Source organism: Babylonia areolata, chromosome 28 (genome assembly GCF_041734735.1).
Source record: "Babylonia areolata isolate BAREFJ2019XMU chromosome 28, ASM4173473v1, whole genome shotgun sequence".
Taxonomy (NCBI): Eukaryota; Metazoa; Mollusca; class Gastropoda; order Neogastropoda; family Buccinidae; genus Babylonia; species Babylonia areolata.
This window is the reverse complement of record NC_134903.1, coordinates 6,986,595-7,002,035: the sequence shown is the minus strand read 5'-3', so window position 1 is coordinate 7,002,035 and position 15,441 is coordinate 6,986,595. Positions and strand designations below refer to the sequence as shown.

The 15,441-nt window shown below is 45.0% G+C and overlaps 1 protein-coding gene across 1 annotated transcript in view; it reads left to right on the top strand.

The window, feature by feature from the left end:
* The window catches only part of LOC143301955 (phosphatidylinositol 4,5-bisphosphate 3-kinase catalytic subunit delta isoform-like), a 51,250-nt gene that overhangs the window by 6,418 nt on the left and 29,391 nt on the right, over positions 1 to 15,441 (top strand). The window contains exons 5-10 of the mRNA XM_076616431.1: positions 2,342 to 2,442; positions 6,395 to 6,523; positions 9,465 to 9,644; positions 10,681 to 10,750; positions 12,440 to 12,594; positions 14,825 to 15,025. Coding sequence (XP_076472546.1) covers positions 2,342 to 2,442; positions 6,395 to 6,523; positions 9,465 to 9,644; positions 10,681 to 10,750; positions 12,440 to 12,594; positions 14,825 to 15,025 — 836 coding nt within the window. The remainder of the gene's footprint in view (positions 1 to 2,341; positions 2,443 to 6,394; positions 6,524 to 9,464; positions 9,645 to 10,680; positions 10,751 to 12,439; positions 12,595 to 14,824; positions 15,026 to 15,441) is intronic.

Below are 15,441 nucleotides of genomic sequence, written 5' to 3'. Positions count from 1 at the left end.
GTTCAGCTACACAGTGTGTCCCTCTCGTGTTCAGCTACACAGTGTGTCCCTCTTGTGTTCAGCTACACAGTGTGTCCCTTTCATGTTCAGCTACATAGTGTGTCCCTCTCGTGTTCAGCTACACAGTGTGTCCTTGTGTTCAGCTACACAGTGTGTCCCTCTGGTGTTCTGCGACACAGTGTGTCCCTCTTGTGTTCAGCTACACAGTGTGTCCTTGTGTTCAGCTACACAGTGTGTCCCTCTTGTGTTCAGCAACACAGTGTGTCCCTCTTGTGTTCAGCTACACAGTGTGTCCTTGTGTTCAGCTACACAGTGTGTCCCTCTTGTGTTCAGCTACACAGTGCGTCCCTCTTGTGTTCAGCAACACAGTGCGTCCCTCTCGTGTTCAGCTACACAGTGCGTCCCTCTTGTGTTCAGCAACACTGTGTCCCTCTCGTGTTCAGCTACACAGTGTGTCCCTCTCATGTTCAGCAACACAGTGAGTCCCTCTCGTGTTCAGCTACACGGTGTGTCCCTTTCATGTTCAGCAACACAGTGTGTCCTTCTCGTGTTCAGCTTCACAGTGTGTCCCTCTCATGTTCAGCTACACAGTGTGTCACTCATGTTCAGCTACACAGTGTGTCACTCTCGTGTTCAGCTACACAGTGTGTCCCTCTCATGTTCAGCTACACAGTGTGTCCCTCTGGTGTTCAGCGACACAGTGTGTCCCTCTTGTGTTCAGCTACACAGTGCGTCCCTCTTGTGTTCAGCTACACAGTGTGTGCCTCTCGTGTTCAGCTACACAGTGTGTCCCTCTCATGTTCAGCTACACAGTGTGTCCCTCTCATGTTCAGCTACACAGTGTGTCCCTCTTGTGTTCAGCTACACAGTGTGTCCCTCTCGTGTTCAGCGACACACTGTGTCCCTCTTGTGTTCAGCGACACAGTGTGTCCCTCTTGTGTTCAGCTACACAGTGTGTCCCTCTTGTGTTCAGCGACACAGTGTGTCCCTCTCGTGTTCAGCGACACAGTGTGTTCCTCTTGTGTTCAGTGTGTCCGTCTCGTGTTCAGCTACACAGTGTGTCCCTCTCGTGTTCAGTGAAATTAGTTTGCAGTGTCAGGTAAAGTAATGAAGGCCTTTCTCTCTCTCTCTCTCTCTCTCTCTCTCTCTTATTGAAAGGAGAAATCAGAGGATGCTTAAAACTGCTGAAAATTTCAAAGTCCAGGAAGAAGGTGGCAGAATGGTAAAGACGCTCATCTGCCAGTGCAGAGAGTCCACGAGGGTCTGAGTTCGAACCCCACTCTCACCCTTTCTCCCTAATTTGACGGGAAAATCAAACTGATTGTCTAGTCATTGGGATGAGACGATAAACAGATTCCCATGTGCAGCGTGCACTTGGCACACTGAAAAAGAACCCATGGCTGTGGGAGCGTTGTTGTCCTCTGGCGATACTCTGTAGAAGAAATCCAGTCTAACAGGTACACAAACACATATGTAGGCACCAGCTGCCGTGGTGAAGTGGTTAGCGTCGCGGGCTGACGGCTGGGAGGACGTGGGTTCAAATCCCAGCGGAGGGACTCAGCAGCAGTGCAGGGTCTCCTCTGGTGTGTGGCCTCCTGGTGACCTAACATCGATGGTTCCCTGTGGACTGCCGACGTTAGAACTGTGACGGATGAACCTGGGTGTGGGGTGTGGGGGACTCTAAATGAGCGGCGTGGGAGTAAAGCCACTGAAATGGTGCAGATGATGGGGCAAAAAAAACAACAACACCCCCCCACCCCCCAAAAAAAACCCCATATATGTATGCTTGCTGTCAAGGCCTGACAAAGCGAGTTGGGTTACGCTGCTTGTCAGACATCATGGCTTACAGATGCGGTGTAGCGTGTATTATAGATTTGTCTGAACGTAGTGATGCCTTCTTGAGAACCTGAAACTGAAACTTCTTCTTCGCTCGTGGCCTGCAACTCCCACGTTCACTCATGTGTACACGAGGCAGCCATACTCCGCTTTTTTGGGGGTGTGCATGCTGGGTATATTCTTGTTTTCATAACCCATCGAACGCTGACATGGATTACAGGATCTTTAATGTGTGCATTTGATCTTCAGCTTGCGTATACACACAAAGGGGGTTCAAGCACAAAGCAGCTCAGCACATATGTTGACCTGGGAGACTGAAAAAAAAAAAAATCTCCACCCTTTACCCACCAGGCGCCTGTTACCGGAATTCGAACCCAGGACCACTCAGATTGAAGGTCCAGCGCTTTAACCACTCAGCTATTGTGCCCGTCGAGGCTGAAACGAAAGTGGAAGGCCATTCTGTTGGGGGGGATGCTGACAAGGAGATGGTGGGTGCATGTTGCAGGCCCTCACAAACTGGACTCCTTCCAGCCGGCAGAGATTGAGCACTTCCGCCGCAAGATGAACGACCTGTGTCACCAGATCAACACCACCCGCCGCGGCCAGGTAGGTCAAGGGTCACCCTGGACGATGTGTCGGGGACTAGTGTGTTGGTGATACCTGATTTAAGATTCAAAAGACTAAACGTTTTGAGCCTTGTGGTCTGTGAAGGAGTGTTGTGCACCCTTTTTAAGTACCACGAACACACTGAGATAAGCGGTTGAACTTAAGTCCGTAAACTTTAGGCCACAAACACGCAGAGATAAGTCCATAAACATTAGACCACATACACACAGAGGTAAAGCCATAAACGTGATACCACAAACTCACACAGAGATAAGTCCATACACTGTAGACCACAAACACACAGAGATAAGTCCATAAACATTCGACCACCAAACACACAGAGATAAGTCCATAAACTTTAGGCCATAAACACAAAGAGATAAGTCCATAAACATTTGACCATAAACATAGAGATAATTCCATAAACGTTGAGCATAAACAGAGATAAGTCCATAAACTTTGGACCACAAACACACAGAGATAAGTCCATATATATACTTTAGACCACAGGTGGTTGGAGATCAAGTCCATAAACTTTAGACCAGAAACACATAAAGTCCATAAACTTTAGACCACAAACACACAGAGATAAATCCATAAACTTTAGCCCATAAACACACAGAGATAAGTCCATAAACATTAGACCATAAACACAGTCCATACACTTTGGACCATAGATGGTTGGAGATAAGTCCGTAAAAATTTAGCCACAAACACACAGATGTAAGTCCATAAACTTTAGACCAGAAACTCACACAGGTAAGTCCATAAACATTTGACCACAGATTGGACAGAGGTAAGTCCATTAACATTAGACCAGAAATACACAGAGATACAAGTCCATGAACACTGGGCCACAGACAGAAGGTAACACGTGTCCACAAGGCAGCATCTGTGTGTGTGTCTTATGTCACATATTATTTATTTATTTATTTATTTATGGAAGCTTATCTATTCTAAGCGCGTTGGGTTACGCTGCTGGTCAGGCATCTGCTTGGCAGATGATGTGTAGCGTATATGGTTTTGTCCGAACGCAGTGACGCCTCCTTGAGCTACTGAAACTTATCTATTATTTATTCACCTTTCTTCTTCTTCTTTTTTTTATTTTTTCTTCTCAAGACCTGACTAAGCACATTGGGTTACGCTGCTGGTCAGGCATCTGCTTGGCAGATGTGGTGTAGCGTATATGGATTTGTCCGAACGCAGTGACGCCTCCTTGAGCTACTGAAACTGAAACTGAAACTTATGTTCAGAGACTTAACATCTCCATGTGACTTTGACATCTTATATTTTTCTTCTTCTTCTTCTTCATTCGTAGGCTGCAACTCCCACATTCACTCTTTGTACACGAGTGGGCTTTTACGTGTATGACCCATTTTTACCCCGCCATGTAGGCAGCCATACTCCGTTTTTGGGGGGTGTGCATGCTGGGTGTGTTCTTGTTTCCATAACCCACCGAATGCTGACATGGATTACAGGATCTTTAACGTGGGTATTTGATCTTCTGCTTGCGTATACACATGAATGGGGTTCAGGTACTAGCAGGTCAGCACATATGTTGACCTGGGAGATCGGAAAAATCTCCACCCTTTACCCACCAGGCGCCCGTTACTGAGATTCGAACCAGGGATGCTCAGATCGAAAATCCAATGCTTTAACCACTTGGCTGTTGCGACTGTCATATTAATGTATGTCATCATCTCCATGTGACTGTGACCATCTTGTATCTTTATGTACGTAATTATGTGTCTGTGGTAATGCATGATTATTTTAATTTTTTTTTATTATTTCATTTTATTGACTCACTTGTGTAAACAAAGTGAGTCTATGTTTTAACCCAGTGTTCGGTTGTCTGTGTGTGTGTGTGTGTCTGTGTGTGTGTGTGTCTGTGTGTCCATGGTAAACTTTAACATTGACATTTTCTCTGCAAATACTTTGTCAGTTGACACCAAATTAGGCATAAAAATAGGAAAAAATTAGTTCTTTCCAGTCATCTTGTTTAAAACAATATTGTACCTCTGGGTGGGCACAAAAAAAAAAAAAAAGAAGCCTAATTATATGCAAACTGCAATTACTGTTATATTTATATTTTTTGTATTCTCTAAACTTGGCACTTTGATCTGATATTCTGACCCAACAACAAGAGCAGTCATTATTTTCATTTTTTGTTCAAACAGGAACTTCTTTTGCTAAGCATGGAAGTTTTATTTATTTTGCAAATGTTTTGGTGCAGATAGTAAAAAAGGGAAATTACTCAGTAATTAATGCTAGGGGACTTAATTTGCTTTAAACTGATCTTTCTCATCTTAAACATTACATTTTGAAATTATACTCAATACATAAAAAGCTTGGATTTTTTTTAAGTGTATCACAAGTGAGTCTTGAAGGCCTTGTCTCTCTTGTTTTTATTTTATTTTTTGGTAATGCATGAGTAATGTGTGAGTTGTCTTATTGAAAAAAAGGAAACAGTATACTTTATTACTTATGTCTGTTTAGGGTGGTTATGTTCTTATAGGTGTCAGAGTGTTTATGTTCTTATAGGTGTCAGTGTGTTTATGTTCTTATAGGTGTCAGAGTGTTTGTGTTCTTATAGGTGTCAGTGTATGTTCTTATAGGTGTCAGTGTATGTTCTTATAGGTGTCAGTGTGTTTATGTTCTTATAGGTGTCAGTGTGTTTATGTTCTTATAGGTGTCAGTGTATGTTCTTATAGGTGTCAGAGTGTTTATGTTCTTTTCGGTGTCAGTGTATGTTCTTATAGGTGTCAGTGAATGTTCTTATAGGTGTCAGTGTGTTTATGTTCTTATAGGTGTCAGTGTATGTTCTTATAGGTGTCAGTGTGTTTATGTTCTTATAGGTGTCAGTGTATGTTCTTATAGGTGTCAGTGTGTTTATGTTCTTATAGGTGTCAGTGTATGTTCTTATAGGTGTCAGAGTGTTTATGTTCTTATAGGTGTCAGTGTATGTTCTTATAGGTGTCAGTGTGTTTATGTTCTTATAGGTGTCAGAGTGTTTATGTTCTTATAGGTGTCAGTGTATGTTCTTATAGGTGTCAGTGTGTTTATGTTCTTATAGGTGTCAGTGTATGTTCTTATAGGTGTCAGAGTGTTGTTCTTATAGGTGTCAGTGTATGTTCTTATAGGTGTCAGAGTGTTTATGTTCTTATAGGTGTCAGTGTATGTTCTTATAGGTGTCAGAGTGTTTATGTTCTTATAGGCATCAGTGTATGTTCTTATAGGTGTCAGAGTGTTTATGTTCTTACAGGTGTCAGTATGTTTGTGTTCTTATAGGTGTCAGAGTGTTTATGTTCTTACAGGTGTCAGTGTATGTTTTTATAGGCATCAGTGTATGTTCTTATAGGTGTCAGAGTGTTTATGTTCTTACAGGTGGCAGTGTGTTTAAGTTCTTACAGGTGTCAGTGTGTGTGTGTGTGTGTGTTGTGTGTTGTATTGTGTGTGTGTGTGTGTTGTATTGTGTGTGTGTGTGTGTGTGCGTGTGTGTGTGTGTGTGTGTGTGTTGTATTGTGTGTGTGTGTGTGTGTGTGTGTTGTGTTTTGTATTGTGTATGTGTGTGTGTGTTGTATTGTGTGTGTGTGTGTGTTGTATTGTGTGTGTGTGTGTGTTTTCTTCAGTTTAACGTCTATTCACTTTTAGTGTTTTTAGACGGAAATGAGTAAAGTAGTGTATAGAGGAAAGGGAATGCATGTGAATATTAGTGTCAAAAAAAACAAAAAACAAAAAAAAAAGTTCATGTTAGGTATCAGAGGAAAAGTATATTATAAGAAAAAGTCTAAAGAGGTTGTGGTGTATATTGAATGAGTTGTCATGGTAAGGAGAATATGTATATGCATATCAACAAGTATTAACCTACAACAATGTAAATATAAATAACAGTATTAGTGTGTGTGTGTGTGTGTGTTCTGTGTTGTATTGTGTGTGTGTGTATGACGTGCAGACAGCCATGGAGAAGTTCCAGTGGAGACACCCTCTACGTTTACGCAACTCGGCCCAGGTTCCCAGACAGCTGGAGAGCAGACTGAACAACAACCAGATCGTGATCGACGTCAACGTGCAGCACTCTGGGGTAAGTCAGCACGGTCAGCCAGGAACCTCGGTGTATTTGAAGTTGTATTTCTTTTTATCACAACAGATTTCTCTGTGTGAAATTCGGGCTGCTGTCCTCAGGGAGAGCGTGTCACTATACTACAGCGCCACCCCTTTTTTTTTTTGTATTTTTTCCTGCGTGCAGTTTTATTTGTTTTTCGTATTGAAGTGGGTTTTTCTACAGAATGTTGCCAGGAACAACCCTTTTGTTGCCGTGGGTTCTTTTACGTGCGCTAAGTGCATGCTGCACACAGGACCTCGGTTTATCATCTCATCCGAATGAATAGCGTCCAGACCACCACTCAAGGTCTAGTGGAGGGGGAGAAAATATCAGTGGCTGAGTCGTGATTCGAACCAGCGCGCTCAGATTCTCTCGCTTCCTAGGCGGACACGTTACCTCTAGGCCATCACTCCTTGACAACACACTGTCCATGCAAAAATTTATCAGTCAGACATATCAATCCTGCTGTTGTGACTTGCTGCACATCAGTTCCATTCAGAAATATCTGTCCACCGACATTAACATCTAGACTTGTCGTTTCTCTCATTCTCTCTTGCCTTGACTACTGTAACTCTCTATCGTCTGGTTTGCCTGCTTCATCCATTCAGTCCCTTCAGCGCATACAAAACTCTGCTGCCCGACTTGTCGTCAGAAAGAAAAGATATGAGCACATCACTCCTCTTTTGCAACATCTCCATTGGCTTCCTGTCTCATACAGAATAAAGTGCAAGATAAGCACTCCATGTTATAAATATATTCACAAATGTCCCCCTTTCTATCTCTGTGGCTGCTTTCACCTCTGTACCCCATCTTGCTCTCAACGATCTGCTTCAGATTCACTCTGTTTACACCTACACAGATTCAAACACTCCACTGTCGGCTGCCGTTCTTTCTCAGTCTGTGGACCTTGCTTTTGGAATGAACTTCCTCTTTCACTTCGTCAGGTCTCTGCACTCAGCTCTTTCAGGTCTGGCCTTAAAACCCACCTCTTTCTATGATAGCCTCCCTCCCCTGCCTCTTCTTTGTCTTCAGTTTCTCAAGTTTACAGTTATGCATGCGTGTGAATGACTGGTGCAAAAGTGCTTTGATTTGTCTATGCACAAGATTCAGCGCTATATGAATATTCATTTATTATTATTATTGTTGTTATTAAGTCTGTCAGTCCGCCACAACTGCTGACACCTGCTTGACGTGTGCGAGGGACAGGTGCAGAGATGCCAACTGTTACGATTTTGACGTATTTTGCAACGCTCGATCGCAGTTTGTTCTGACTAATGTCAGAATTGTTCAGACCAGTTCATTTTCGACTACATAGCACAGTCACATGCTTTCCTGTCGTAACATTACCCAGTTGCTTTGGACCTATCGATCACGAGGCCAGGGTCAGTCACATCTAACTTTGGGTCTCGCGTGATGATGCTCAGCTAATTGTATTTATACTTACATTGAAACAGCACTGGGTGGACCAGTCAGCTTAATCGTAGCATTTACAATGTGTTGCAGGTAGGCGCAAGTGTTTGCATGCCTTGTGGATGAAATGTATGTTTGCTGATGTGGTTCAGAGTCGGAGTGTTCCTACCAAATTCAGAATGTTCCTACCAAATTTCCTGATTGTTCCTACAAACACTCGACAGGGGTTGGAATCTCTGCAGGTGTACACTCTCTGTTTGTGGAACAGGTGTTTAGGGGACATGTCTACTCTGGCAGTGTGTGGAGCAGGTGTTTAGGGGACAAGTGTACTATAGCAGTGTGTGGAACAGGTGTTTAGGGGACAGGTGTACTATAGCAGTGTGTGGAACAGGTGTTTAGGGGACAGGTGTACTATAGCAGTGTGTGGAACAGGTGTTTAGGGGACAGGTGTACTCTCTCAGTGTGTGGAGCAGGTGTTTAGGGGACAGGTGTACTCTCTCAGTGTGTGGAACAGGTGTTTAGGGGACATGTGTACTCTCTCAGTGTGTGGAACAGGTGTTTAGGGGACAGGTGTACTATAGCAGTGGGTGGAACAGGTGTTAGGGGACAGGTGTACTATAGCAGTGTGTGGAACAGGTGTGTGGGGGACAGGTGTACTCTCTCAGTGTGTGGAACAGGTGTTTAAGGGATAGGTGTACTATAGTAGTGGGTGGAACAGGTGTTAGGGGAAAGGTGTACTATAGCAGTGTGTGGAACATGTGTGTGGGGAACAGGTAAACACAGGTGTGTGTGTGTGTGTGTGTGTGTGTGTTTGCTAAAGCCAGGTGTGTAGGACACAGGTATATTGTTGGACAGGTGAGTGGAGGCCAGATGTGTATGATACAAATGTGTATGTTGGATAGGTTTTGTGCGCGACAGGTGGTGTGTGTGGTACAAGTGTGTCACACAGGTAGGTGTGTGTGTGAGTGTGTGTGTGTGTGTGTGTGAAGGCAAGGCGTGTATGACACAGGTGTATGTTGGAGAGTTGAGCGTGACACTGGTGTATGTTGGACTGGTGTGTATGACACAGGTGTATGTTGGACGGGCGAGTGTGACGCAAGTGTATGTTGGACAGGTGTGTACGACACAGGTGTATGTTGGACAGGCGTGTACGACACAGATGTATGCTGGACAGGTGTGTATTACACAGGTGTATGTTGGACAGGCGTGTACGACACAGGTGTATGTTGGACAGGTGTGTACGACACAGGTGTATGTTGGACAGGCGTGTACGACACAGAAGTATGCTGGACAGGTGTGTATGACACAGGTGTAAGTTGGACAGGCGAGTGTGACGCAAGTGTATGTTGGACAGGTGTGTACGACACAGGTGTATGTTGGACAGGCGTGTACGACACAGAAGTATGCTGGACAGGTGTGTATGACACAGGTGTGTACTGTTGGACAGGCATGTACGACACAGAAGTATGCTGGACACGTGTGTGTGACGCAGGTGTGTAATGGTGGACAGGTGAGCGAAGGCCAGGTGTGCACTCACCTGAAGCTGGGCGCCAATGCCTTCCCCGTGGAGGTGGTGCGGCTGCTGCTGGCGAAGCGGCCGGAGATCGGGAGGAACGAGGACGACTACATCCTGAAGGTGTACGGGCTGAACGACTTCATATACGGGGACTATCCCCTCATCCAGTTCAAGGTGCAGTGTGTGTGTGTGAGGGATGGGGGGGGGGGTTATGGGGTGTGTGGAGGGGGTTGTAAGGGGGGGGTGGAGGGGGTGTGTGGAGGGGGTGTAAGGGGTGTGTGGAGGGGGTGGAAGGGGTGTGTGGAGGGGGTGTAAGGGGTGTGTGGAGGGGGTGTAAGGGGTGTGTGGAGGGGGTGGAAGGGGTGTGTGGAGGGGGTGGAAGGGATGTGTGGAGGGTGTGTGTGGAGGGGGTGTAAGGCGTGTGTGGAAGGGGGTGGAGGGGGTTTGTGGAGGGGTTGTAAGGTGTGTGGAGGGGGGTGGAGGGTGTGTGTTGAGGGGGTGTGTGGAGGAGTGTAAGGGGTGTGTGGAGGAGTGTAAGGGGTGTGTGGAGGGGGTGTAAGGGGTGTGTGGAGGGGGTGTAAGGGGTGTGTGGAGGGGTGTAAGGGGTGTGTGGAGGGGGTGTAGAGGGGTGTGTGGAGGGGTGTGTGGAGGGGTGTAAGGGGTGTGTGGAGGGTGGTTATTTGAGAGTTTGAAAATTTGTATAATGTGAATTGATGTGTGTGTGTGTGTTTTGGAGGGTGGTATGTGTGTGTGTGTTTGAGAGTAAGTAAATTTGTGTGATGTGAGTTGATGTGTACTGTATGTGTTTGAGACTTTGTAGATTTGTGTGATGTAAGTTGATGTGTGTGTGTGTGTGTGTGTGTTTGAGAGATTGCAAATTTGTGTGACGTGAGTTGATGTGTGTGTGTGTGTTTGAGAGTTCGTAAATTTGTGTGATGTGTGTAAATGTGTGTGTTTGTGTTTTGGGGGGTAGGGGAGGGGTGTGTGTGTATGTGTTTGAGAGATTGCAAATTCGTGTGAGTGAGTGTGTGTATGTGTGTTGGGGCTAGGGGTTGGGGGGGTGTATATTTGTGTGTGAGTGTGTGTGTGTGTGCGCGTGAGTGTATGTGTGAGTGTGTGTTAGTGGGTGAGTGTAATTGTGTGTGCGTGTTATTTAACGCACATGAAATGACCCACAAAACACAATACGAACGGCGTGGTGTGTTGACAGTACGTGTACCAGTGCCTGGTGAAGAACACGGCCCCTCAGATGTGGCTCATTGCCAAAGACACTCTGGCAGGTAAGGGACGGAGGGAGGGAGGGAGGGAGAAAGGGGGGAGGGGGTGTTGTTCAGGGCAGGTGTGTGTGTGTGTAGTGTGTGTGTCTGTGTCTGTGTTTGTGTGTGCGTGTGTGTTTGTGTGCAGTGTGTGTGTTTGTGCGTGTGTGTGTTTGTGTGTGTGAATGTGTGCATGTGTGAGCCGCCATTGCATTCTGTGGAGAGGCTGATGGTTGAACATCATTCCAATACCGGTTGTGCGTACCTGATCCTTCTGTTTGGAGCCAGTGGAGAGTCTCAAAGTTTTGAAGTCTAGATGTCATCCTGTCCCCCTCCCATCCCTCTCACACCATACACTACACAGCAGTTCACAGAGGCGTGTGTGTGTGTGTGTGTGTGTGTGTGTGTGTGACATGCTCTTGAGGAGAGTAATAAATGTTTGATATATCAAAATTTTTAATAGGGATTTTGATAGAGAAAAATACAAAAGTCAAATGCCTGATGATTATGTTATCAGTTTCTTCAAATTTTGAAGTGTTAGTCATAAATTGGAAATAGATAGGGAGACGCAATGACGTTCCACAAGAATTACGGTTCCGTAAGGTTTGTAACATGTCTCTGATTGGGGATGAGTTCCATTTTATAATGCAATGTCCCAAGTATGATCAGTTGCGAAAGAGGTATGTGCCAAAAACATATTTGTCTCCGATATCAGTTTTAATTTTTTTTTAATATGCTCAAAAGGGGCAAAAACAGTCCTTTTAGCTGTAAACAAGTTAATTAAATTTGCAAATGTTGTCTAGATAATCTTTCGGGGTTTAAAAGACATTAGTATTTTCCCAGCTTTTATGTGTCACTGTTATGCATTTGGAAATATCCATTTTGGGAATTGAATCATTAAATTATACTAGTCCGAATTTAATGTGACACTGCTTTTGCATTTGGAAATGTTTATTTTGGGCATTGAATCATTAGGTTATAGTATTCTGACTTTTATGTGACACTGCTATGCATTTGGAAATGTTTATTTGGGCCTTGAATCATTAGGTTATAGTATTCTGACTTTTATGTGACACTGCTATGCATTTGGAAATGTTTATTTGGGCCTTGAATCATTAGGTAATAGTATTCTGACTTTTATGTGACACTGCTATGCATTTGGAAATGTTTATTTGGGCCTTGAATCATTAGGTAATAGTATTCTGACTTTTATGTGACACTGCTATGCATTTGGAAATGTTTATTTGGGCCTTGAATCATTAGGTAATAGTGTTCTGACTTTTATGTGACACTGCTATGCATTTGGAAATGTTTATTTGGGCCTTGAATCATTAGGTAATAGTATTCTGACTTTTATGTGACACTGTTATGCATTTGGAAATGTTTATTTGGGCATTGAATCATTAGGTTATAGTATTCTGACTTTTATGTGACACTGCTACGTATTTGGAAATTTTGTTTTGGGCATTGAATCATTAGGTTATAGTAGTCCAACTTCTATGTGACACTTATGCATTTGGAAATGTTTATTTTAGGCCATTGAATCATTTAATCGCAGTAGTTTTTTTTTTTCAAAAGATTCAATGAAATTCAATCCTTTTGCCCCCCTTTGGGGCGTGGAGGTTACAATTACTCCATACTGAAATAAGAGAGGAAGGATGACTAAAAAAACAACAAAAAAACTTGACTCTTGGGGGTTGGGGGGGGAAACAGACATAGCGCCCCCTGTCCCCGAGCGGCCGCGACAGGGGGCCACGGAGCTGTCGGCCAGCGAGCGGAACAACGCCCACTGCTCGTGGAAGGTTCAGCAATACTTCACCATCACCGTCACCGGCCTCAGCAAGGTGCAGCTGGCGGACGCCAGTAAGGTCAGTCCGACCCCTGACTGTGTTTTTCTCTCCTTTCTCTCTCTCTCTGTCTGTCTGTCTGTCTCTCTCTCTCTCTCTCTCTCTCTGTGTCTCTTTCTCTCTCTCTCTCTCTCTGTCTCTCTCTCTGTCTCTCTCTCTCTCTCTCTCTCTGTCTCTCTCTCTCTCTCTGTCTCTCTCTCTGTGTGTCTCTCTCTCTCTCTGTCTCTCTCTCTCTGTCTCTCTCTCTCTCTGTCCTTCCTCTCTCACTCTCTCTCTCTCTGTCTGTGTCTCTGTCTCTCTCTGTCTCTATCTTTCTCTCTCTCTGTGTCTCTCTCTCTCTCTCTGTCTGTCTGTCTCTCTCTCTGTCTCTCTCTGTCTGTCTCTCTCTCTCTGTGTCTCTCTCTCTCTGTCTCTCTCCCTTCCTCTCTCTCTCTCTTCACCAGAGCTGCGTACTCAAAACAGCGGAAGGAGTGGATTGGGGGGGCCAGCCTTCCTTTGCCAAGCCCTAGTGTGGAGTGATGGGCCTTGAGGTAACACGTCCGCTTAGGAAGCGAGAGAATCTGCGTGCGCTGGTTCGAATCACGGCTCAGCCGCAGATATTTTCTCCCCCTCCACTAGACCTTGAGTGGTGGTCTGGACGCTCAGTCATTCGGATGAGACGATAAGCCGAGGTCCCGTGTGTAGCGTGCACTTTGCACACGTAAAAGAACCCATGGCAACAAAAGGGTTGTTCCTGGCAAAATTCTGTAGCACGGCACACCTGGTGGGTTAGTAAGGTTTGAGATTTTTCCTGTTTCCCAGGTCCGCATATGTGCAGACCTGATTGTGCCTGAACCCCCTTCGTGTGTATAAGCGCGCAGAAGATCAAATATACACATTAAAAATCCTGTAATCCATGTCAGCGTGCACTGGGTTATGGAAACAAGAACACACCCAGCATGCATACCCCTGAAAACGAACTATGGCTGCCTACATGGCTGGGGGGTAAAAACGGTCACTTGTACATAAATATGAGTGAACATCGGAGTTGCAGCCCATGGACGAAGGAAAGAAGAAGAAGATGACAAGATAACGATGATGTGTGATGATTGTGTTGTCTGACAGCTGAAGATGTTCAGCGATGATGTGTGATGATTGTGTCGTTTCACAGCTGAAGATGTTCAACGATGATGTGTGATGATTGTGTCGTGTCACAGCTGAAGATGTTCAACGATGATGTGTGATGATTGTGTCGTGTCACAGCTGAAGATGTTCAGCGATGATGTGTGATGATTGTGTCATGTCACAGCTGAAGATGTTCAGCGATGATGTGTGATGATTGTGTCGTGTCACAGCTGAAGATGTTCAACGATGATGTGTGGTGATTGTGTCATGTCACAGCTGAAGATGTTCAACGATGATGTGTGATGATTGTGTCGTGTCACAGCTGAAGATGTTCAACGATGATGTGTGATGATTGTGTCGTGTCACAGCTGAAGATGTTCAACGATGATGTGTGATGATTGTGTCGTGTCACAGCTGAAGATGTTCAACGATGATGTGTGATGATTGTGTCGTGTCACAGCTGAAGATGTTCAACGATGATGTGTGGTGATTGTGTCGTTTCACAGCTGAAGATGTTCAACGATGATGTGTGGTGATTGTGTCGTCTGACAGCTGAAGATGTTCAACGATGATGTGTGGTGATTGTGTCGTGTCACAGCTGAAGATGTTCAACGATGATGTGTGATGATTGTGTCGTGTCAGAGCTGAAGATGTTCAGCGATGATGTGTGGTGATTGTGTCGTCTGACAACTGAAGATGTTCAACAGTGATGTGTGATGATTGTGTCGTTTCACAGCTGAAGATGTTCAACGATGATGTGTGGTGATTGTGTCGTCTGACAACTGAAGATGTTCAACAGTGATGTGTGATGATTGTGTCGTCTGACAGCTGAAGATGTTCAACAATGATGTGTGATGATTGTGTCGTGTCACAGCTGAAGATGTTCAACGATGATGTGTGATGATTGTGTCGTGTCACAGCTGAAGATGTTCAACAGTGATGTGTGGTGATTGTTTCGTCTGACAGCTGAAGATGTTCAACGATGATGTGTGATGATTGTGTCGTGTCACAGCTGAAGATGTTCAACAGTGATGTGTGGTGATTGTGTCGTCTGACAGCTGAAGATGTTCAACGATGATGTGTGGTGATTGCGCTGTCTGACAGCTGATGTTCAACAATGATGTGTGATGATCGCGCTGTCCCACAGCTGAAGCTGTTCTGTGGCCTGTACCATGGCAACGAAGCCCTGTGCGAGGTTCAGGAAACCGAAGAGCTGACCGTTCTGGACGGGTGCTGCAATGTCAAGGTCGACCTGACCTTCCCCCTGGTGGTGGCCGACGTTCCTCGCTCCGCCCGTCTCTGTTTCACTGTCTGCCCCGCCACCAACATCAAAAAGAAAAACGCTAGGGTGAGGGTTTTCTCCAGGGCGGGGGGGTGTAGGTTTGGGTGGATGCATGGTTATGAAGGTGGAATAGATAGTGGGTGGGTGTTTGTGTTGGTGTGTGTGTGTGTGTGTGTGTGTTTTGACATACCACTTCTTCAGCATGACATATACATTGCATGCTGTGTTATGTGTGTGCGTGTGTGTGTGTGTGTGTGTGCATGCGTGTGTGTGTGTGTGTTGACATGCCACTCCTGGGTATTGGCAATACATTGCATGCTGTGTTATGTGTGTGTGTGTGTGCGTGTGTTTGTGTGTGTGCATGTGTGTGTGTGTGTGTGTGTTTACGTGTCATTTCTGTTTATTGACGATACATTGCATGCTGTGTGTGTGTGTGATTGTGTGTGCATGTATCTGTGTGTGTGTGATTGTGTGTGTGCATG